At 38.7% G+C, this 25,363-nt stretch overlaps 1 protein-coding gene across 4 annotated transcripts in view; it reads right to left on the reverse strand.

Moving 5' to 3' along the window:
* The window catches only part of ALMS1 (ALMS1 centrosome and basal body associated protein), a 163,269-nt gene that overhangs the window by 100,841 nt on the left and 37,065 nt on the right, over positions 1–25,363 (reverse strand). For all 4 annotated transcript variants that reach the window (XM_047781767.1, XM_047781769.1, XM_047781768.1 and 1 more), the window contains 2 exons: positions 23,006–23,165; positions 699–6,020 (listed from right to left, as the gene is read on the reverse strand). In XM_047781767.1, coding sequence (XP_047637723.1) covers positions 699–6,020; positions 23,006–23,165 — 5,482 coding nt within the window. The remainder of the gene's footprint in view (positions 1–698; positions 6,021–23,005; positions 23,166–25,363) is intronic.

Raw genomic sequence — 25,363 nt, forward strand, 5'->3', positions numbered from 1 at the left:
TGCAGGTTCAATCCCTGGCCTTGCTCAGTGGGTTAAGGATCTGTCATTGCCATGAGTGATCATGTACATGGCAGACTCGGCTCAGATCCCCAATTGCTGTGGCTGCAGCTCCAATTCAACCCCTAGTCTGGGAACTTTCCATATGCTACACGTGCAGCCCTAAAAAACATAAATAAATAAATAAATAGGATTTAACTCTAACCCAAGTTTTAGTGTGAAACATCTTGATTTGCTTTTTTCTAATGCCTAAGATCTGCTTCAAAAATTTTATTAGAAAAGAAGATGAGAAAGTATATGCAGTTTTATGATACAGAGTGACTCAGAGATGCACAAACTGGAGTTTTTTTACTGCCTCCAAATCAAGGACTCTACAATGCAAAGATTAGGAAAACATCAGAGCTTTAAGAGTTTGGAAATCCAAGCTACGTCCCCTTATTTTTCTTCAGACATCAGAACTTACTTTTCCTTAAGACCTCAAACTAGCACTATTAATACTGTGACTTAACTACATTAATGGTTTAATGGGTTTTTTCTGGATTCCCAGTAGAAAATTGTAATCATTCTAACAGTTCCACAAGAAAATAAGAAGTTCTACAAGAAAATTAATTTAGACCTCCAAAGACATAACTTTAAGCAAATTACTAAACTATAATGCTTATAAGTTAGGCCTGCCTCTATAACAAATTATCATTTCCTACCTCGTGCTCGTACCCGTGATTCCTCTTCCTCTGCATTTCTGAGTATTTGTTTAGCATGGTTCAAAGAGGATTCACACTGCAGAAGATTTTTCACGTGCGCAGCCAGTGAATCTACACTGCTGCCACCACCATCATCACTCTCCAACAGACCCTCTTCGTCTCTGCTATCTGTCATGCTGGTCTTGGGTGTGGAACATGGAAAGAAATTTAGAAGAACATCAGAAACTGACTCCAAGGAATTACTGTCCCACGAGCAGGAACTTGCATCACTACTTGAGTCACTTTTAATGATAGTCATCATCGGGATAACAATCTTATTCCCAAAGCTTCCACTATACATTTCGGGTTCAGATCTCATGACAGAGTTGGCTGCTTTACATTGCCTAAGGGTTTCATCTAATGCCACTCTGGCTTTGCTTTCTGCTTCCTGTAAAGGATTTCTAACTGTAGTTGAAGTAATAAACTCCCAATTTTCAGTGCCCCTCTGGCACTGCAGATTCGTCTGTGTGCTAATATCCTTCTGTATGCACTTGTTGCTTGGGCTTTCTTCTGCGAATGGCTGTCTCTGAGACAAATCACCATTAGATTCATCAGTCGTAGGGGGTTCCTTGAAGCAAACCATCTTCTTAGATTTTATAAATGAAATATCACTAACATCTCTGAAAGGGACAAGGGGAACAGGGACAGGAAAATTGCATCGTCTCAGTGCTATATTTTCTGCTTCCATTAGAAGTGTCTGAATCTCTTTAAGAGTTCTGGAACTGTTTTCTGTACCCCGGACTTCCTCAGAGCCAACATCTTCAAAACCTAAAGATTCTGTCTGACTTATTACAACTCCACCATCAGCCCGAGAACTTAAAGGCATATTGTTTGAGATAACACTGGAGTTCGGAGACTCCAACTTATCTATTAGCCTTTGGACATGGTCTGAAACAAGTTTGTGCTTCTCACTATGTAAATAAGTACCAGAGGGAACTGTTGATAACCCAGTAATCTGATCAGCTTGCCCAAGACTACTTGAGAACTTCAGGTTCTCTTCGGTTAGACGTCTTTCTGGCAAATCCTGTTGGTAGAATACAACTGGTTTCTCTCTGTATGAAAAGGAACTAGAAGGAATGGCTGGTAACACAGTTTTTTGGTCAGCTGGTCCAGGAATTGTTGAAACCTTCAGTGCATCTCCAGTTAGATGTTTGTCTGGCAATTCCTCTGGATAGAAAATATTAGATTTCTCTCTGTGTGAATACGAGCTAGAAAGAGGTATTGGTAGCTGAGAATTCACATCAGTTGGTTCAGCAATAGGTGAAATCTTCAGTATATCTCCACTTTGATGTCTATCTGGTAACTGCTGTTCATAGAAAATACTGGATTTTACTCTCTGAGAATAAGAATTAGGAACTCCTGTCAGTAATGGAGTCTTCTGGTCGTCTGGTCCGATCACAGTAGAAGTCCTGGGCTTCTCTCTATGTGAGTAGGAACTAGGGGGAGCTAATGGTAATTCAGTCTTTTGGTCATCTGGTAAAATCTTGAGTTTTTCTTTATGTGAGTAAGAACCAGAAGGTCCTGTTGGTATCTCATTACTCTGGTCAGCTGGCCCAGGAAGAGCAAAAATTTTCAAAGCTTCTTCAGTAAGATCTGGCAACTCCTGCTGGTAAAAAACATTCGCCTTCTCTCCATATGAGTGGGGACCTGGGGGGATTGTTTGTAACCCAATCTTCTGGTCAACTAGTCCAGGAACAGCTGAAACTTTCAAAGTTTCTTCAGTAACATCTGGCAACTCCTTCTGGTAAGAAAATAAGGGGCTCTCTCTACGTGAATAGGAAGCAGGGGGCACAGTTTGTATACCAGTGGTCTGGTCTGCTTGCCCAGGAACCCCCATATGTGTTAAAGAATCTTCATTAGGCTCTGGCAACTCTTTCTGGTAGGAAATGATGGGCTTTTCTCCGTGTGAATAAGGAGGAGAAGGTACTGCTGTTATCCCAATATTCTGGTCAGCTGGTCCAGGAACCTCTAAAATTTTTAAAGCCACTTGAGTAAGATCTGGCAACTCCTGCTGGTAAGAAATGATGGGCCTCTCTCTATATGAATAGGAACTAGATGGAACTATAGGTATCCCAGTCTTCTGGGCAGCTGATCTAGGAGCACCTGAAACTTTTAGGGCCTCTACAGTGAGCTGACTGTCCGACAAGGCCTGCTGGTAGGAAATAATGGGCTTCTCTTTATGTGAGTAGGAAGGAGAGGTTACTACAGGTATCCCAGTCTTCTGGTCAGCTGGGCCAGGATCTGTTGAAACATTCAGAGCCTCTTCAATAAGATGCCTATCTGGCAAGGCTTGCGGGTATAAAATAATGGGCTTTTCTTTATGCGAGTAAGAAGCAGAGGATACTATAGGTATCCCAGTCTTTTGGTCACCTGGTCCAGAAACACCTGAAACTTTCCGAGTCTCTCCAGCTAGATGACTGTCTGGCAGCTCCTGTTGGTAGAAAATACTGGATTTCTCTCTATGTAAGTCGGAACTAGAAGATTCTAACGTCCTAGTCTTCTGGTCAGCTAGTCCAGGAGAAGCTGAATCTTTCAGAGCCTCTTCAGATGGATGACTGCCCGGCAAGGCTTGTGGGGAGAATATACTGGGCCTCTCTCTATAAGAGTAGAAACTAGCAGGTACTGAGAGTATACCAGTCTTCTGGTCACTTGGTCTAGACGCAGATGAAACTTTCAGAGCCTCTTCAGTTAGATGACAATCTGGTAATACCTGTTGGTAGAAAATACTACCTGGCTTCTCTCCAAATGAGTAGGACCTGGAAGACCTTGTTGGTATCCCAGTGTTCAGGTCAACTGTTCTAGGAACAGCTGAAACTTTTAGAGCCTCTTCAGTTAGATGTCTATCCGGTAACTCCTGCTGGTAAAAAATAATGGGTTTCTCCCTATGTGAGTAGGAACTAGAAGGTACTGTCTGTATTACAGTGTTCTGGTCAACTGGTCCAGAAATAGCTGAAATTTTCTGAGTCTGATCACTTAGATGACTATCTGGCAACTCCTGCTGATGAAAGAGACTGGTCTTTCCCCTCTGTGAGTAGAAAGCAGGGGGTGCTATTGGTATCCCACTCTTTTGGTGAGCTAGTTCAGGATCAGCTGGAACCTTGTGAGCTTTAGTTAGATGACTATTTGGCAAATCCTGTTGGTAGAAAATACTGGGCTTCTCTATATGTGAGTAAGAAGTATAGGGTATGGTAAGAATCTCAGTCTTCTGCTCGGTCAATCCAGGAGCAGCTGAAACTTGCTGAGTCTGTTCAGTTAGATGACTGTCTGGCAACTCTTGCTGGTAGAAAGTACGAGCCGTCTTCTGATGTGAGTAAGAAGTAGAGGGTATGGTAGGAAACCCAGTCTTCTGCTCAGCCAACCCAGGAGCAGCTGAAACTTGCTGAGTCTGTTCAATTAGACGACTGTCTGGAAACTCTTGTTGGTACAAAATACTGGGCTTCTCTCTATGGGGAAAGGAAGCAGAAGGTACTATCGATATCCCAGTTTTCTGCTTGGCCAATCCAGGAGCAGCTGAAACTTTGTGAGCCTGTTCTGTTAGATGACTGTCTGGCAACTCTTGTTGGTACAAAATATGAAGCTTCTCTTGATGTGAGTAAGTGGAGGATAGAGTAGGAATCCCAGTCTTCTGCTGAGAGGGTCCAGAAGCAGCTGAACCTTGCTGAACCTGCTGAATTAGATGACTGTCTGGTAACTCTTGTTGGTACAAAATACTGGGCTTCTCTCTATGAGGATAAGAAGCAGAAGGTGTTGTTGATATCCCAGTCTTCTGCTCCGCCAATCCAGGAAGAGCTGAAACTTTCTGAGCCTGTTCTGTTAGATGACTATCTGGCAACTCTTGTTGGTACAAAATACTGGGCTTCTCTCTGTATGAGTAGGAACTAGATGGTACTGTCAATATCTCAGTCTTCTGCTCAGCCAATCCAGGAGCAGCTGAAACTTTCTGAGCCTGTTCTGTGGGATGACTGTCTGGCAACTCTTGCTGGTAGAAATTATGAGACTTCTCTCGATGTGAATAAGAAGTAGAGGGTATGGTAGGAATCCCAGTCTTCTGCTCAGGGGATCCAGGAGCAGCTGAAACTTGATGAACCTGTTGAATTAAATGACTATCTGGCAACTCTTGTTGGTACAAAATACTGGGCTTCTCTCTAGGAGAATAGGAACTAGATTGTACTCTAGGAATCCCAGTCTTCTGCTCAGCCAATCCAGGAGCAGCTGAAACTTGCTGAATCTGCTGAATTAGATGACTATCTGGCAACTCTTGTTGGTATAAAACACTAGGCTCCTCTCCATGTGAGTAAGAAGTAGAGGGTATGGCAGGAAACCCAGTCTTCTGCTCAGGAGGTAGAGGAACAGCTGAAACCTGCTGAACCTGTTGAATTAGATGACTGTTTAGCAACTCCTGTTGGTACAAAACACTGGGCTTCTCTCTATGAGGATAGGAAGCAGAAGCTACTGCTGATATCCCAGACTTCTGCTCAGCCAATCCAGGAAGAGCCGAAATTTTCTGAGCCTGTTCTGTTAGATGACTGTCTGGCAACTCTTGCTGATACAAAACACTGGGCTTCTGTCGATGTGCATAAGAAGTAGAGGGTATGGTAGGAATCCCAGTCTTCTGCTCAGGGGGTCCAGAAGCAGCTGAAACTTTCAGAGCCTGTTCAGTTAAATGACTTTCTGGCAGTGTCTGCTGATAGAAAATATGGGGTTTCTCTCCATGTAAGTAAGAAGTAGAGGACACAGTAGGTAACCCAGTCTTTTGATCAGCTGGTCCAGGAAGAACTGAAACTTTCAGAGCCTCTTCAGGAAGATGACTGCTTGGCAAGCCTTGTTGGTAGAAAATTCCAGTCTTTTCCTCAGGTGAGTAGGAACCAGCAGGAACTGTAGGTATTCCAGTCTTCTGATCAGTTGGTACAGGAAGAATTGAAGCTTTCAGAGCCTCTTCAGGTAGATGACCATCTGGCAAGGCCTGTGGATAGAAAATACTGTGCTTTTCTCCAAGTAAGTAGGAACTTGGAGGTATTCCAGTCTTCTGGTCAACAAGTCCAGGAATGGTTGAAATTTTTAGAGTTTCTTCAGTTAGATGCTTGTCTGTCAATGTCTGTTGGTTGAGAGTATCAGTATATTGACCAATATTCTTCACTTGAGGAGACCTTAGAGCCAACTCAGGAAAGTCCTCAGAGGACAAGGATAAATGAGATCCAGTATCTGAATCTTCAGGAGTGGTAGTGATGCCTGATTTAAAGGTGGATTGAGGAATTTCAAGTACACCTCCTTTGGAAGTATCTCCTAAAGAAAAAGAGATTTGTTAGAATTGTTAATATTATATATATATATATATATACACACACACACACACATACACACACAAACACACACACACAGAATTTTAAAAATATTCCTTTTATGCACTAAAATAAATAAAGGAAGCTTCCCATCCTTGGGCCTTTATGCTTCCAGAAAGGAATCATAAAGAAATACTCACCAGAAGAAATAAATATTTATATATAAATATAAATATATATATAAAGTATATATAAAGATACTAATTATAGTGACATAACAGCAAACTAATATGGGCTAAATATTCAACAAGAGAGTAATTTAAAAAAAAAACAAATATATATATTTGATGGAATATGTGGATCTTAAAATTCAGATTTTAAAGAATTTTCATTGTGATGGGAAAATCCCTTACACTATGAGATTTGATTTCATCCTACCTATAAATTAATAAGTTAGCCTGTTATTGTGTCCTGTATGTTGTCAGAAGATAGGAGACTCCTCAAAAGAGACAAAATTCTTTATTCCATGCCCTAACAAAAGATCACTGATTTAATTTTCCTAAAATCCCCTTACCCCTAAGTCACATGAGGGCAAATCAATATGGCCCAAATGGATGCTATGCATGCAGTGGATTTAACTGACTCTCATAAAAAAATCACCCTGAATAAAATGTATTTTTTAATTACATGAAACTATGAAGACTCTAAGGTTACACTAAGGAGTTTGAAATTAATTCTACATGACATGGGGAATTGCTGATATATTTGATCAGAACTGTACTGCAGAAATACAGATTCAAAATGAGTGGAAGGGAATGCAAAAGTTCAAACAGTACTATCTAAAAGAACTTTCTCCAACAGTGGAAATGTTCCATATTTGTAATGCCTATTACAGTCATTCTAAATGAAAATAGTTATTAAATACCAGTGGAAAGGAAATGACTACAATAGAAATGACAAGATTTGACAAGCAATGCATTTATTTATTTCCTGACTCCAAAAAATTAATGTTCACTATGTCCCAGTCACAAGATATGGGAAATAGAGCAATAAACTAAAGTTTACACACTAACTCTGCTTCAGAGCTTACATTCTAAAAGGAAGAAACAGACAATAAACAATTAGTAAAACATACATTGTGTCAGATGGTGATAAGATGGTTAATATATACAAGAAGTATTATCCCTACTTAACATATAGGAAAATTAAGTTTCAAAGATGATGATATATAACAAGGCTTCTCAATGTGGAAATCTTATTAACTTGCAGATGCTGACTGAGTAGGTCTGGGTAGAATTTGAAATTCTTCATTTCTAATAAGCTCCTCGGTAATGCTCAAAACTACTGTTCCTCAGACTACTTTCAGTAATAAAAATACATAATTTTTCTAGACTTGAACATTGACTAAGTGACAAAAACAAGCACTTTAACCTTTTAAGTTTAACTCCAAATTCTGAACTCTTTTCACTATAACTACCATCCTAAACTCACTGGTAAGCTTCAAAAAAGTAGCTGAATATATGATGAAACAGGTTAAGGAATGTTTGTAAGGTCAAGAAATAAAGTACCAAGTATGAACTCTTCAAGAAAACTAAGACAAGGAAGAATGTAATATTTCATCTTATAGGAACTTGAGAAGTAACTTGAGCATAGTAACTTGAGAGGGAATATGGGTTATAGAAATTTTGGTGGGGCGGTGGTCATAGCTCAGAAAAGTAATAAATCAACACAGATTAACAAAGTGAACAACAAATAAGTCAAAAAAGAAACCAAAAAAGAAATCAAAAATACCTGGAGACAAATGAAAATGGAAATATACCATACTAAATCTTAGGAGACGCCACAAAAGCAGTTCAAAGAGGGATAATTACAGCAATAAATGCCAACTTCAAGAAACAAGAAAAATCTCAAATAACCAATCTAACTTTACACCTCAAAGAACTAGAAAAAGAAGAACAAACAAAACTCAAGGTTAGCAGAAGGAAGGAAATAACAAAGATCAGACTGGAAAGAAATGAAATTGAGACTAAAATGACAATGTAAAAGATCAGTGACACTAAGAGATGGTTATTTTAAAAGATAAATAAAATTAATAATCCTTTAGCCAGACTCACAAGAAAAAAAAAAAAAATTCAGGGAGTTCCCGTCGTGGCGCAGTGGTTAACGAATCCGACTAGGAACCATGAGGTTGCGGGTTCGGTCCCTGCCCTTGCTCAGTGGGTTAACGATCCGGCGTTGCCGTGAGCTGTGGTGTAGGTTGCAGACGCGGCTCGGATCCCGCGTTGCTGTGGCTCTGGCATAGGCCGGTGGCTACAGCTCCGATTCAACCCCTAGCCTGGGAACCTCCATATGCCGCGGGAGCGGCCCAAGAAATAGCAACAACAACAAAAAAAAAGACAAAAAGACAAAAAAAAAGATTCAAATAACGCAAATGAAAGAGGAGATGTTACAAACAATACCACAGAAACAAGGACAGGAGATTGCTATGAACAATTATAGGCCAATATATTTGACAACCCAGAAGAAATGGATAAATTCCTAGAAATGTACAACCTATCAAGTCTTAATCATGAAGAAACAGGAAATATGAACAGACTGGTAAGGAGATTGAATACTCAAAAATGTCTCAACAAACAAAAGTCCAGGACCAGATGGTTTCACTGTTGAATTCTATGAAATAGTAAAAGAATTAATATCAATCCTTATCTAACTTTTCTAAAAAACAGAAGAGGAGGGAACACTTCTAAGCTCAGTTTAAGAAGCCAGGATTATTACCCTGATAACATAAAAAGATAAGGACATTACAAGAAAAGGAAATTACAGGTCAATATACTTCATGAATATAGATGTAAAAATCCTCAACAAAATATTAGCAGACCAGGAGTTCCCACTGTGGCTCAGCAGTAACAAACCCAACCAGTATCCATGAGGATGCAGGTTTGAACCCTGGCCTCACTCAGTGGGATAAGGATCCAACATTGTCATGAGCTGTGGTATAGGTTGCAGACAACATTGATAAAGTATTACTATAAAGGTTCTTTGGAAGGTTTATGGTTATGTTTGCTTTGTCAATAAAGGTATCAAGAATTTCTGTCTGAACTATAATATACATGTACCATAATGTAGTTTTGAGAGGTTTTAGTTAATGTTGATGCAGATTCCTATCAATTTATTCAAGGATTAGCCAAATAACCCCAGAAAATATGTATTTATCTAATTATCAGTAATTAATAATTAGGAAATTGTAAAAATGATAGTTACAGTAATTTATAATTAGAAAGCAAGAATAACAGTAGTAAAAACAAAGACCAGCTTAAAATATTACCAATGTCCTTTTTTAAATTCCTATACTGCAGGAATTTCAATGTTGTCTTATTGACAAATGCACGCCATTTGAATATCTTGCAGCACATCAACAAGTTAAATTTAAGAAAAGTTTATAGGGCACTGTTTTGTAACATGAAAATCACATGTATAAGTTCATTCAACAACCTAATTTTTGTTACTGTCATTAAGTTCTTTTTCTATGTGAAAATGGGAATTGGTATTAGGCAAGTGGGCTATAGACTCTTTTCGCACTACATGCGAAAGAACCACTGGTGTTGTGGAAAGTTCATGAACCCTGCCCTCAAACATAAGAACAAATCCAAAATACACTATTTCCTAACAGAATAACCAGAAAGTCAGTTTTCTCATCATACCACCCTCATAGGGTTGTGAAGATTAAATGAGATAATAAAGTGCCTGGCAAATAATAAGTGCACCCTTACAGAAGGGAGGACAGAGGAAGATGGAATATGAGGGCTCAGTTCCAGACTCTTCATCTTCAAGAGAAGACTCCTAGAGTTCTGCCTCAAACCAAAGTACTCAGAGCCATACCCAGACTGCATCTCCAAGAGAGAGATACCAAACAAATAACCTGAAGTAGTTAGGCTAAACCAAAGACATGACTTTAATCACAAATTATGGAAAGAAAACTAATGGATAATTAAGCCAATTACGTTTGTAGGCAGGGATGACAAACCCCAATAAACCACCAAACAACATAAAAAAGGCACATAAACATGCAAGTCATAAAGATGGCCCAATATTAATGAGATCAATAAAAGCTTTTATTAAACAGTGCAAGAAACAAGCCTAAAGGCCTTCATAATAACAAGTGAAATAAAGTAATTCAACCATACATGATTTTTGTTTTCATTTGATCCAGTTTCTTGAGAAGTGATCCTTCCCAAAAGCACAAAGCCTACTTCCTTTCTATTGAAGTCTACCCAGACATCTATTTGATTCAATATTCAATAATTAAGTCATGCAATATGTGCTATTTATTAAGCACCTTTCATGGCCAGAAAGCAAATAAAATATTAACAAAGCCCGAGCTCTATCCTCAAAGAGTTTTAAGTCTGGTGGAAGACAGAAATACATAAACAAGCACTTACTACACTTCATGTTCAGTGAAGTGATGAACATGGGTGTTTACAGAATACTATGAGAACACATATATAAAGAACACTTGACCCTTTCTCAAGGAGTCATGGTGAGTGGTGACTCTGAAGCTGAGAATGAATGGATGAAGGGTTGGGCAAAGATGGGGCACAAGGAGTAGAGAAAGGAAGTGACCGAAGCAGAGAAAACAGCATCTATAAGAACAAGGAGACAAGAGGGTCTAGCATAATGAATGGCAGTAGTTCAATATGATCAAAGAGGCAAAATGTGAGGCTAAAGAAGTGAGGAGGTACCTCTTGCGACATAAGTAATAACTTCGAATATAATCTGCGAAAATATTAACCCACTCTGTGGTACTCCTGACAATAATATATTCTTGTAAATCAACTACACTTCAATTTAAAAAGTTAATTAACTTAAAAGAAGTAGCTAAGAGAGGAGGGCTATTGAGGAAAGACTGGAACAAATCATTACAATTTTTTTGAATGAGGGGAAATGTTTTTCTACACAACACGATAGGAGAAAGATTGAGTAGGGTACTAGGAAATGTGATATTTAAAATTGCTTTTCATAGAAATGGGATTAGCATCCAATCAAAGAAAAGTAAAACAATTAACTAAAGATAGACTCTCTACATTTACAGGACCATACGATCTGACCTGTTGCATAATTAGTCATCTCTATCCATTTTCAGCTTTGAAGATTTTAAGGTAAAAAAAAGAGAGATGATACAAGGGCAGGAAAGATAACCAGTTTCCCATTACTAATACAGTAATGCAAAAAAGGAGAAATTGGTAGTTTGAGAATCATAATCAAGTGGATTAGGTGAGTAGAGAGGGGTGAGAGCAAAGGAAAATATACACAAGTTTCTGGCTTGGCAACTAAGTAGATGCCTATTCACTAAGAAGGAAGAATAGGTTTGAAAAGACGATGACCAGTTCCTTAAAGTTCTGAGGCAACAGGGCCATGGGACACAAATGAAGATTTTCTATAGGTAGTTAGACACTAACATGTGGAGTACAGGACACATCTGGACTAAGTGCTACATTTGGAGGTCATCATTTAGAGAAAGTAAACAAAGCACTGGGAGTAGACGTCACCTCAGAAGAACTTAAGATCCTTTCTTACACAAAGTCTTGTTTCCTACCATGTGTCTATCTACTGCTATAAACAAACTAAGGACAGCCAGTACTGTTCCACTGACTGATACTCTCAAGTAAGGAAACAATCATCAAGATTCTTCCCTGACCTTATTATATGCCAATATTTGTGTTAGGCATTGGACAGAAATAAAATGTGATGTGCTCTATATAGAAGAATTTGAGGAGTTCCCATCATGGCCCAGTGGTTAAAGAATCCAACTAGGAACCCTGAGGTTGCGGGTTCGATCCCTGGCCTTGCTCAGTGGGTTAAGGATCCGGTGTTGCCATGAGCTGTGGTGTAGGTCACAGATGCAGCTCGGATCTGGTGTTGCTGTGGCCGTGGCATAGTCTGGTGTCTACAGCTCTGATTGGACCCCTAGCTTGGGAACCTCCATATGCCGCAGGCGCAGCCCTAAAAAGACAAAAGAAAAAAAAAATTTACCTTTCCCATTTGCCATTTTTCAACGTGTGCTGAGGACACTTCAAACTGAATGACCTAGAAATCACACTTGGTATGCCCCAAATTAAATTCACTTCCATACTTGTTAATGGTGTCACCAATTCTCAATAGTCCATATTCCATCTTTTTATTTTAATTCCAATCTCTTCTGTACTCTGAACTCCTCAAATTCTGTTAAAGGTAGTTATTTTACTCTACTTTTGTACTATGTTGACTCATACTTTGGACCTGTATGAAAAACAACCCATCATGGAACAGAACCTGGGGGGGCTTGCCAATAAAAAGTATGTATTCAGGGTAATTGATATCAAGGGCCCATTTCAATACAATATTTACTGAACGCAGACATAAACAATTCTTTCATGCACCTCCTCTTCACCTCTCTAGTGAGGGAGGGATTCCTGCATGATGGTTATAGGGATGGCCAAACACATGACACCCAACACCAGACAGATGAGGAGACTGATAGTAGTTTATTAGTTACATATACTCACATCCCAAGAAAAGAGGTCACTTAACTATGGAATATTCAGTGCTTAAAGTTTGCACTTGGGAATAGAATGAACAAGTAGGAACTGTGGGAGGCAGGCTTTACAGCAGCGAGAAGACAGTGTGAACTTTTGTCCACATAGATAGGTATTATTTAAATAATTTCCGCAGCTGGTAGGGGAATGAAACCTATTAGGTCGAGGACCAAGCGAAATGCTGCTGGTCTGGTTAACAGGTAAACTAGCTGGGCGGGGGGAGCCTTTCCCACAGGGTAGAGGGCGTATCTAGGGAGAGCAGTAAAACTTGTGATTAGGTCTTTTGAGGCCCTGTCTATTTCAGATGTCAAGGCAGCACATAGTATTAAGCCTAATTTCAGGCCCTCACATCAAAATATTATCACTCAGGAGCTCAGGGTCTTATTGAGAGGAATGAGATGTAACCAAGTAATTAAAATGGTACAAGTGGGAGTTTCCGTCATGGCTCAGTGATTAACAAATCCAACTAGGAAACATGAGATTACACGTTCGATCCCTGGCCTCTCTCAGTGGGTTAAGGATCCGGCGTTGCTGTGGGCTGTGGTATGGGTCGCAGACGCAGCTCAGATCCCGCGCTGCTGTGATTATGGCGTAGGCCAGCAGCTATAGCTCCGATTAGACCCCTAGCCTGGGAACCTCCATATGCAGCCCTAAATAAATAAATAAATAAATAAATAAATAAATTGGTACAAATGGATGCATAAATAGAAATAATTCACAGGCATAGAAGCCGAACAAAGAGAATATTTTGGAAGAGAGGCTGCAAAAAAAGAGCAGTAACCGCCTTACCTCTACCTAGTTCCCCACCTTTATAGAGATTCACCCTAGGCATGGCAGGGTGAGAACATCAGGCCACAAGTAGACCCTACCCTATCTTACTCATAGGATGTAGGTTCCATTCCAGAAGAAGCAATTCAAGAAGACCAAAGAGCAGTTCCAGTGTGATGCAGTGGGTTAAGAATCCAATGCAGTGGCCCAGTTAAAGGAATTAAAGGATCTGGCATTGCCTCAGCTGTGGTGTAGGTCACTCCAATTCAATCCCTGGCTTAGGAACTTCCATATGCCATGGGTGCAACCACACACACACACAGACACACATACACATACCCACAGACAGGACCAGAGAATACCATCCACACCCAGAACCTTTTCTTATGAGAAGGGATGTGTCACTCCAATATAAGAGGGCCACTGTCCCAACTCCCAAAGCAATGTCACAAAGCTTTTTCCCAGGAGAGGTAAGCCATAAAAACAGAGCACCATATCTCCATAAACAGACTGACTTTATTTGGAATAGAGTATGGGGAAGTTCAAGCTTAAGGACACTGGTAAAAACAATGGTGATCACAGTAAACAATTAAAAGAGGAAGCTGGCAGCTGCATGATACAAATAAGCCATACAGTAGACAAACTAGAAGTTTAAAAGAAAGCCTCGAAGGCTGACCTAAAAGACTTCCTCTAAGGAAAGGTTATACATTAACTGGATCAGAGGATGGAGCAATTTATGCCTCAAAGCACTGTTGAAAATATATAGCAATCAGGTAACTTGGTTGAGGTGAGCAGCTGATACCAATATTGGAAGACAAGCAAGAACATTAACAGGGAGATGAAAAAAGACACAGTAAAAAAGAAGTGAGTTAAAACCACAGTCCATAGGAGGAGGGAACGAAGGGGGATCAGAGGTCAGGAGATTATAGACATACCAAAGAATCTGCTTTCTGGTGAGATGTATGCACACTGTAGGGGGAAGAGGCTTCACTGAAATAGTCCAACCCAGTCACTAAATAACTAGACAAGCAAAACAATAACAAATATTCCCAGCCCAGAGAGGGAATCAGTATCCAGAGCCGCAACAATATATTACCTAAAATGTCCAGTTTATAACAAAAAATTGTGAAACATGCAAAGAAAAATAGAAGTGACACATTCACATTAAAAAAAAAAACAAGTAACAGAAATTGCCTTTAAGGATACTCACGTTAGACTTAGCAAAGACTTCAAAGCAGTTATTATAAATATGTTCAAAGAAGGAAATCATGCTTAAAAAATTAAAAGGTAATGGCAATGTCTCATCAAATAGAAAATAAGCTAATAGAACTTGTAAAAAAAAGCAAATGGAAAGTCTGGGTTGAAAAATACAACTCAAATGAAAAATTTCCTAGAAGCTCAACAGTAAACAGGGACAGAAAATCAGTGAGCAGGATAACGGATGGACAGCAAAAAAAGAATAAAAATGGACAAAGGCTCAGAGAGCTATTAGACAAGATTAAATGTGCTGACATATGTTTAATGGGGGATATCTGAGGCAGAAAAGAGCAGAGGAGTTCCTGCTGCGGCTCAGTGGAAACGAACCCAACTAGTATCCATGACGATGTGGGTTTGATCCCTGGACTTGATGAGTGGGTTAAGGATCTGGCATTGCCGTGAGCTGTGGTATAGGTTGCAGACATGGAGCAGATTCCACAGTGCTGTGGCTGTGGCTGCAGCTCTGATTTGACCCCTAGCCTGGGAACTTCCATATGCTGTGTGTGTGGACCTAAAAAGAAAAAAAAAAAAAAAAAAAAAGAAAGAAAAAGAAAAAAATATATATATACACACACACACACACACACACATATATATATATAGAGAGAGAAAATACTCAAAGAAATAATGGCCAAAAACTTCCCAAATTGATGAAAATATTATCCTACACATCTGAGAATCCCAATGAACTCAACGTATGATAAACACAGAGATCCACACCAACACATCATAATTAAAATACTGAAAGACAGAGAACATCCTGATAATATCAAGAAAAAAAAAATCACATACAAGAGAACACTAGTAAGAACAGATGATTTCTCATCAGAAACAATAAAGTAGAATACAGTGGAAAAGGCATTCTAACAGCTGAAAGAAAAAACTCTAAACAAAGAATCCAAAACCCAGAAAGCCATCTTTCAAAACTATCAAATAAAACATTGCTAGATATACAAAAAACTGAGAGAATCTGTTGGTAGCAGGCCCATCTTACAGGAAACACTAAAGGAAGTTTTTCAAGCTGAAAGCAGGTGACACCAAACAGTAACTCACATTTACATAATAAAACAAATAGTGCCACTAACAGTTAATTATGTAGGTAATTACAAAAAAACAGCTTACTTGGAGATTTTCCTTTCTTCTCCTAACAAATTTTAAAGGCAAGTTTACATAAAGCAGCATATATAATTGTTATTATTGGCACTTACCATATAGAAATGTAAAATGTTCGACAATAACATCAGAAGAAGGTACACGGGAGCAAAGTTAGAGAATAGCAAGGAAATGACATTGGAGAGCAACAAGTCCATAGGAACAAATAAAGAGAATAAGAAAAGGTAAATTAGAGTATTAATGTAACAAGCTCTACAAATATATACTTGCTTTCTCTACTGTTCTCAGCTTCTTTAAAATACCTAAAATTACATAAATAATTATGACAATGTAACAATATATTCTTCGGTTTGTAACATAGAGGTGTAGTATGTATTATGTTATTATTATTATTATTATGTTATTATCATAACACTGACACAAAAAAGGAGAATAGAGCTATATGGGAATAACATCTCTGTATCACACTAGAATTTAGTTGGTATAAATCAAGAGTATATTCTGCTAAGATAAATTTTGTAAGCCCCAGAGCAACCACTAATAACGTAACTTTAAAAACTAGCTAGAAAATCATTAAAGAAATTAAAATACTGGAAAATATTCACTTAATGCAATAAAAATCTATAACGGGGAACAGAAGAAGAAAAAAGACATGAGACATATGGAAAACAAAAAGAAAACCAGCAAATGTATACCCAATCTTATTGATAATTACATTAAATGTGAATGGATTAAACAATCACATCAAAAGGCAGAGATAAGTATAAGCTATTTACAAGAGACATACATCAATTATAAAAATATAAGTAGGCTGAAAGTAAAGAGATGAAAAAAGATATGACATTCAAGCAGCAAGCCTAAGAACAGGAATGTCTATACTAATGTAAGACAAAATAGACTTTTAAAAAAATGCTACTAGAATTAAAGGACAACGTGTAACAACAAAAAGGTCAATTCATCAGGAATATATATAAAATGCACTTATTAACAAAGTCTCAAAATATATGAAGCAAATCTGACAGAAAAGGGAGAAAGAGACAAACAATAATAGTTTGATACTTCAATACCCTACTTTCAAAAATGGAGAAAACAAGGAGAAGATCAACAAGGATACAGAAGACTTGAACACTATAAACCCACTGGAACTAACAGACATGTATGGAACACATCACCTAACAACAGCAGAATGCACATTCTCCTCAAGCTCAAACTATACATTCTACAAGATAAACTATATTCTAGGACATAAAACGTCTCAAAATTTACAAGAACTAAAATCCGGGAGTTCCCATTGCCACTCAGTGGGTTTGAAACCTGATGCTGTCTTTGAATTTGCAGGTTCAATCCCTGGCCCCTTGCTCAGTGGGTTAATGATCTGGTGTTGCCATAGGCTGCGGCATAGATCGCAGATGCAGCTCAGATCCAGTGTTGCTGTGGTGTAGGCTACAGTTGCAGATCCAACCCCTAGCACAGGAACCTCCATATGCCACAGTGAGGCCATAAAAAGGAAACAAAATCCTACAAAAAATCAAATGAGGAATTCCGGTCGTGGCTCAGTGGTTAATGAATATTACTAGGAACCATGAGGTTGCAGGTTTGATCCCTGACCTCACTCAGTGGGTTAAGGATCCGGCATTGCCGTTAGCTGTGGTGTAAGTCACAGATACAGCTCGGATCCTGCGTTGCTGTGGCTGTGGCACAGGCCTGTGGCTACAGCTCCGATTTGACCCCTAGCCTGGGAACCTCCATATGCCATGGGTGAGGCCCTAGAAAAGACAAAAACGACAACAACAACAACAAATGGAATCAAATGAGATATCAATAGCAAAAGGAAATTCAAAAATATGGAAATTAAACAACACATTCCCAATGACAAACAAGTCAATGAAAAAGAAATACAATAGAAATTAGGAAAGTCTAGTTGAATGAAAACAAAAACACAACAAACCAAAACTTAAGGCATGTAGCTAAAGTAGTGTTTAGAAACCTACCAATGTAAATACCTATATTAAAAAGAAAAATCTCAAAACAACCACCTAATCTTTCACCATAAGAAACAATAAAAAGCACAAACTAAAACTTAAGCAAATGGAAGGAAGGAAATAATAAAGACTAAAATGGAAATAAATGAAATAGAGATTTAAGAAGTAGAAAAAATAGAGATTAGAAAAAGAGAAATCAAAATTTCTTTGAAAAGAACATCAAAAGTGACAAAATTTAGCCAGAATCACAAAAAGAGGAAAACTCAAATTACTAAAATCAGGAATGAAAGATGCGTCATGACTACCAACCTTACATAACAAAAAGGATCATATGAGAATACCATTAACAGCTATACAAATTAGATAACTTAGCTGACATAGGCAAATTCCATGAAAGACATAAAATTGATCCATGAAAAATATAAAATCTAAATAGACCTATAGCAAGTAAAGAGATGGAATTGGAAATTTCAAAACTTCCACAAAGAATAGCCCAGGCAGCTATTGAGTTCTAGCCAAGAAAAACTAATAACAATCCTTTACAAACTCTTCCAAAAGCTGGAACTAGAGAAAAATGCTTCCCAACACAATTTATGACACTGGTGTTAGCCTTGTACCAAAACCCAACCAAGAAAAATCACAAGAAATCCACACATCAATATCTATTATGAATATAATCACAAAATTCCTCAAAAGATTAATGGTAAAATGAATCCAACAGCATATACAAAGGATCATACACGGTAACCAAGTAGCCTATACAGCTAGGAACACAAGGTTGGTTTTAATATATGAAAATTAATTAATAATGCATCATAATATTAGAATAAAGAAGGAAAACCATACAACTATAATTTAAAAATGCAGAAAAAGCATTTGACAAAATCTAACACTCTTACATGATAAATTCACTCTAAAAACTAAAAACGAAAGGGAACTTCTTCAACCTGATAAAGAGCATCTACAAAAATCCCTCTTGCAAAGACCAGCACAAGATGGATGTTTGCTCTCACTGCTTCTATGCAACACTATGCCAAAGGTTCTAGTCCCGGCAATGGGGAAATGAAATATAGAAAAAGCATCCATACTAGAAAAGAAGAAACAAGACTGTATCTATTTGCAGATGACATTGTAAAAATTATAAGAAATTATAAGAAAATCACACAAATTATCACAAATAATAAACAAGTAGTTCAGCAACACTGTAGGCTACAAAATGCACATATAGGAGTTCCCGTCGTGGAGCAGTGGTTAACGAATCCGACTGGGAACCATGAGGTTTCGGGTTCGGTCCCTGCCCTTGCTCAGTGGGTTAACGATCCGGCGTTGCCGTGAGCTGTGGTGTAGGTTGCAGACGCAGCTCGGATCCCGAGTTGCTGTGGCTCTGTCGTAGGCCAGTGGCTACAGCTCCGATTCAACCCCTAGCCTGGGAACCTCCATATGCAGCGGGAGCGGCCCAAGAAATAGCAACAACCACAACAACAACAAAAAGACAAAAAAAAAATTAATTAAAAAAAAAATGCACATACAAACTTAAACTATATTTCTATACACTAGCGATGACTATTCCAAAAGTGAAATTAAGAAAACATTTCCCTTTATAAGAACATCAAAAAGATAAAATATTTGGAATTAATTTAAGAAAGAAGTGGAAGACTTGTACACTCATTAAACTATAAAATATTGTTGAAAGAAATGAAGATTTAAATAAATGGAAAGACATGTTCATAGATCAAAATATTTATTATTATTAAGATGGCAATATTCCCAAAATGAATCTATAGATTCAATGAGATCTGACACCTGCTAGAACATGGATGAACCTTAAAGACATTATTCTTAAGTGAAATAAACCAGTCACAAAAAGACACATACACACTTGAGATACCTAGCAAAGTCAAATTCATAGAGATAAAAAGCAGAACCATATTTAACTGGGGCTTCCCCCAGTTAGGAGGTAGAGGGGTCCCTGGGCTGAGAACAGATGGGACTTGTTAGGCCAAGTAAACTGGGCCTAGTTTCTCTTTGACACCTCAAGGAAAAAGTTAGTTGAAGGAGCTAAACTCAACTGGAGTAGAGAGATAAGACTGCTAGAGCAGGGAAGAAGGAGGCAGAGGCTGGAGCAATGAGATTGCAAGCGGAGTTTGTTGACCAAGAGAATGGTTGGGAGCTCTGAGCGGGCTCAGGCTCCCCACCGCTGGGGAGTGCTTGGTTTTATTTTGTTTTTTTATATAGACAGGGGTCGTTTTGTTGAGCAATGTAGTCTGTGGCCTTGGGCTATCTTTGTCTTTGGGAACTCATCGGTTACATGGGCCTGTTTGATAAGAAGGAGTCTGTGTCCTTTTAGGCCTTGTTTCATTTTCCACTGAAGAAGGATAACCATTTATTCAATCACTCCTGGGGTCAGGGAGATCGTCCCAATTACACATGCACAGTAAGACGCATGGGCATCAGAAAGGGAGGGGGCGCCAGGCCATAGTAAGTCCTGATACCAAGCTGGCATCCTTTGCTTTGGAATCCATCTTCGTCAAAAGATGAGCATGCATATTGGGGAGGGTCCTATGTCCAGTCAGGTGTGACAATTAAAATAAGATACTTGGCTAAAGGTAAACAACAAGCCAGAAGAACTGTGCTATATAAGTGATTTAAATCACCTTTCTGGCACAATCCTAATTGAGCAGGACACCCACATGCCTCTTTAGGGTATGTATTACTTCTTTGTTTCTGACTTAAACAAACAAACCACTTCTCTGTGTGCTCTCCCACATGTTGTACTGTGACTCCAACAATAAACTTTTTATACCTGTTTTCACAGTCTTTGCCTCCTTGAAACATTCTTGCATTCAACAAGGTGCAAGAGGAGTTCCCATCGTGGCTCAGTGGTTAACGAATCTGACTAGGAACCATGAGATTGCGTGTTCAATCCCTGGCCTTGCTCAAGTGGGTTAAGGATCTGGCTTTGCCATGAGCTGTGATGTAGGTTGCAGACACAGCTCGGATCCCGCACTGCTGTGGCTCTGGCGTAGGCGGGCAGCTGCAGCTCCGATTCGACCCCTAGCCTAGGAAACTCTACGTGCCACTGAAGCGGCCCGAAAAATGACAAAAACAAAAAAACAAAAAAAAACCCACAAGAGGCAAGAATCAGGGCAATTCTACTTTTAGCCTCTAGCTAATCTAGTAGCTAGGACTCCTGGTTTTCATCCAGGCTGCCCAGGTTCAATTCCTGAGCAGAAAATGAAGATCTCCCTCCAAGCCATCACTTACTGCTGTCTCTTTGAGATCAGGAGGAGGGAAGTACTGTTTAACAGACAGAGAGTTTTAGGAGTTCCTGTGGTGGCTTGGTGGTAACAAACTCAACTAGTATCCATGAGGATGCAGGTTCAATTTCTGGCCTCACTCCATGGGTTAAGGATCCGGCGATGCCATGAGCTACGGTTTAGGTTGCAGACTCAGCTCAGATCTGGCATTGCTGTGGCTGTGTCATAGGCTGGCAGCTGCAGCTCCATTTGACCTCTGACCTGGGAAATTTCCATATGCCACTGGTGCAGCCCTTTAAAAAGTGAGAGTTGTTCCAGTTTTACAAAATGAAATAGTTTTGTGAATGAACAGCCATGATGTTTGCATGATAATGTCAATGTATTTAATTCCAGTGAAATGTATACACAAAAAAGCGCTAAGATGATAAATTTTATCAGTATTTTACCACCATTTAAAATATTAAACTTTAAAAAAGAAGAAAAACAGATAAAGTACACTTAATCAAAATTTAAAAGTTTGTGCTGCAGTCAATACCATGAAATAAATGAAGAAACAACCCAAAGTAGGAGAACATTTTTGCATATGTAAGGGACTTGTATCCAGAATACATAAAGAACTCCTACAATTTAATAATAAAAGACTAATACCCAATGAAAAAGTGAGTGAGGATCTTAAAACAAGTTTCTCCAAAGAGGATATACAATTGCCTATAAACACAACTAAAGATGCTCAACATTATTAGAAACGTAAATCAAAACCACAAGATAATACTTTATACCCACCAGAATGGCTATAATCAAAAAGAGAGAAAATAACAAGTGTTGTTGAGGATGTGGAGAAACTGGAACCTTAATAATGCTGGTGGGAATGTAATATGGTACACATTCTTTGGTAAAGAGACATTCATAATGTTAAACATTATTACCATGAACCAGAAATTCCACTCGTAGATATACACCAAAGAGGAATAAAAATAAAAACCTGATTGTTCATAGCAGCATTATTTATAACAGTCAAAAAGCAAAAACAACCCAAAAGTCCATCAACTAACAGATAGGTAAACAAAATGTGATATATCCATACAATGGACTACTTATTAGGCAATAAAAAAGGAATGAGTACTAATACATGCTGTAACATAGATAAATCTTGAAAACATACTCACTTAAAGAAGCCAGTCACAAAATATCTTATACTATATGATTTCACATACATTAAAATGTCCAGGATAGACATCTCCAACCTCAGCTGACTTCCCAGAACTACCTGCCAATTCTTTTGTTTGTCTTTGGTCAGCTCTATCCCCTAATTCACTTCAACATAAATTCCAAGCCCTCACCAAGCCATTTTCCTCAAACTCCCTAACCCACCTCCACCATTCTCCACCTCCCTCAGCAGACAATCTTGCCTTTTTTTTTTTTTTTTGTCTTTTATTTTAGGGCAGCCCCTGCAGCATATAGAGGTTCCCAGGCCAGGGGTCGAATGAGAGGTGCAGGCGCTGACATACCCCACAGCCACAGCAATGCCAGATCTGAGCATCTGCAACCTACACCACAGCTCATGGCAACTCCGGATCCTTAACCCACTGAGGGAGGTTAGGGATAGAACCTGCGTCCTCATGGATGCTAGTCAGATTTGTTAACCGCTAAAGCACAACAGGAACTCCCTAATCTTGCTTTCTACCTGTCAATTTCCTCTCTATAAACTTATTTGCATCTGCTCTTGTGCTCATTTAATTCCCTTTTCCCTTCAGTCACAGAAAAGAATATAGAAACAAGCTGGCTCTAATATCAGGCTTCTCCATGTAATTCAGTTCTGAACACTGTCATGAAGAACACAATGAAAAATCAAATGATTTATCTAATAAAAGCTGTGCAGATTTATAAATGTACCTAATCCAAAGTTAACATTAATTATTGCACAAGTTCAAAAGTAAAACATCTGTTGGCCATAACAAGATAGTCCATGCCCCCTCCCTCATGGCAAGATATTTTTAACAGGCTAGCCATAGGACACTTAGTTTCTCCTTCTCTACATACCTGTTAAGTGCTTGAGAGTCCCTGGCACAGTGTCAGGAGATACTCTCAACATTCTGAGATCTGCAGAATGATACTCCAACTCTCTAGTTGACTCATGAGGAACAAATGGAGGCAATGCAGATGAAAATGATTGATTGATGTCTGTATCAGAAGGACCTACCTATGGAAAGAGATTTAAAAATGAAGAAAATGAAATTTCAAACTTTGCTAAAAAATAAACCTTATTCTTCGAAAATGAATAGTAAGCAGTTATACCAGTTCCTCAAGATCATGTTCCCAACCCTCCTGAATTCATATACAGGTCATATCTTGCTTGATTACATCCAAAAAAAGCTCTATAAATTATCCTGAGGGCTTGGAGATCTACCTGTAAAGAATACTACACATAGGAGACCTAGAAGTGTTCTATTATTCCGAAATTTGTTCCTTACAATAGTATGATTATTGCAGGATTTGAACTATGGTAATACTCTTGACAAGCTCAAGGACTTTTTTTTTTTTTTTAAGAAGAGGAGATGTGTATGGAAAGGAAAGAGGAAAGGAAGCAAGAGACAATAGGACAGTTTTCAAGAAATCTACAAATGTTTAGAAGAAAAATTAAGGCATCAAAGAACTATATCTGTGATTAGTTACCAAAAAAACCCTAAATCTTCAAATTTCTTTCAACAAGAGTGGGAAATATAACTGATGAAATAACGGTTAAATGCTGAAAAAGAAGTTCTTGAAGCTTCATGACATCCCAGCAAGTCCTTGCTAAAAAATGAAATTAGAAACTATTAATAGTGCTCTGGGTATATAAACATATACAACATTTCACCAAATTCACAGTATACTCTCAAATAAAAACAACATAGCACCTTTAGATTTATTTTCTTAAAAAGTTATTCCATGCTCTCTCAGGAGTGAGTCTAAAAGTGTACATAAGCATGAATTTTTCTATCCTCTGTTATGAAGTTTTTTTTCATGGTGTAGTAGTGAATATTAAGAAGCTGACAGAATGTGGAAATACTCTAATTCTACTGTCTATATAGGTGTCTCTAGACTCGAGGTTCTCAGTTGGAGATTGTGCACTCCCCCACCCCACCCTATCAAGGAACATGAGGCAATGCCTGGAGACATTTTTTGCTGTCATACTTTAGTGAGGGGAATGCTACTGATACCTAGAAAGCAGAGGCCAGGGATGTTGCTAAACATCCTAAAGTGCAAAGAACAGCCCCCCACAACAAAGAATTATCCAATCCAAAATGACAAAAACAGAGAGAAACCCTGCTGTAAACATAGCACAAAGTACTTAGTTTTTAATTATCCTAATTCAGTCCAATTTTGAACTGTAGCTCATTAACATACAGTTGACTCTGTATGGGTTTGAACCATGCAGGTCCACTTTTACACGGATTTTTTTTTTCCAATAATAAATACCACAGTACTACAGGATCTGAGGTTGTCTGAATTTTCTTTTTTTTTTTTTTATTTTGCTTTTTAGGGCCACACCCACAGCATATGGAAGTTCCCACGCTAGGGGTCCAGTTGGAGCTACAGCTGCTGGCCTATTCCACAGCCACAGCAACGCAGGATCGAGCCACATCTGTGACCTACACCACAGCTCACGGCAACTCTGGATCCTTAATCTGCTGAGCGAGGCCAGGGACCAAACCTGCACCCTCATGGATACTAGTGTGATTCGTTTCCGCTGAGCCTTTATAGGAACTCCCTTGTTTGAATTTTTGAATGTGAAGAACCATAGATACGGTGGAAATGAGGGTACAGAGGGCCAACTGTAAGTTAGATGAGAATCTTCAGCTTCGCAGAGGGTCACTATCCCTAACCCCCATGCTGTTCAAGGGTCAAGTGTATATATCACATGTGATAAGATAGTTATGTGTGTGTGGGTATACACTTCTTTTAATAGCAGTTTTCACTAAAGCTTCCAAATGCAGGGGAATTTTTTTCTATTTTTTCAATGAAAATAAAATTTATTTTAAATAAATTTTACCATATCAAAGCTTCAAAATATACAGATATCAGAGCTGCTAATAAGAAAATACAGAATGAAAAAAGATGAGAGGTATTTAAGAGATCAAGAGGTGTTGATCACTAAAAATTAGAGGCACTGGGAGGAAAACAAAATCAAGATTAGTTTATATCCCAGTTTCTTTTTTCAAATCAACAATGAAGACAGAATCAAAGAAACTAAGAAATGCTGGGAGTTCCCATCGTGGCGCAGTGGTTAACGAATCCGACTAGGAACCATGAGGTTGCGGGTTCGATCCCTGCCCTTGCTCAGTGGGTTAATGATCCATCGTTGCTGTGAGCTGTGGTGTAGGTTGCAGACACGGCTCAGATCTGGTGTTGCTGTGG

This window comes from Phacochoerus africanus, chromosome 5, assembly GCF_016906955.1.
Source record: "Phacochoerus africanus isolate WHEZ1 chromosome 5, ROS_Pafr_v1, whole genome shotgun sequence".
NCBI lineage: Eukaryota > Metazoa > Chordata > Mammalia > Artiodactyla > Suidae > Phacochoerus > Phacochoerus africanus.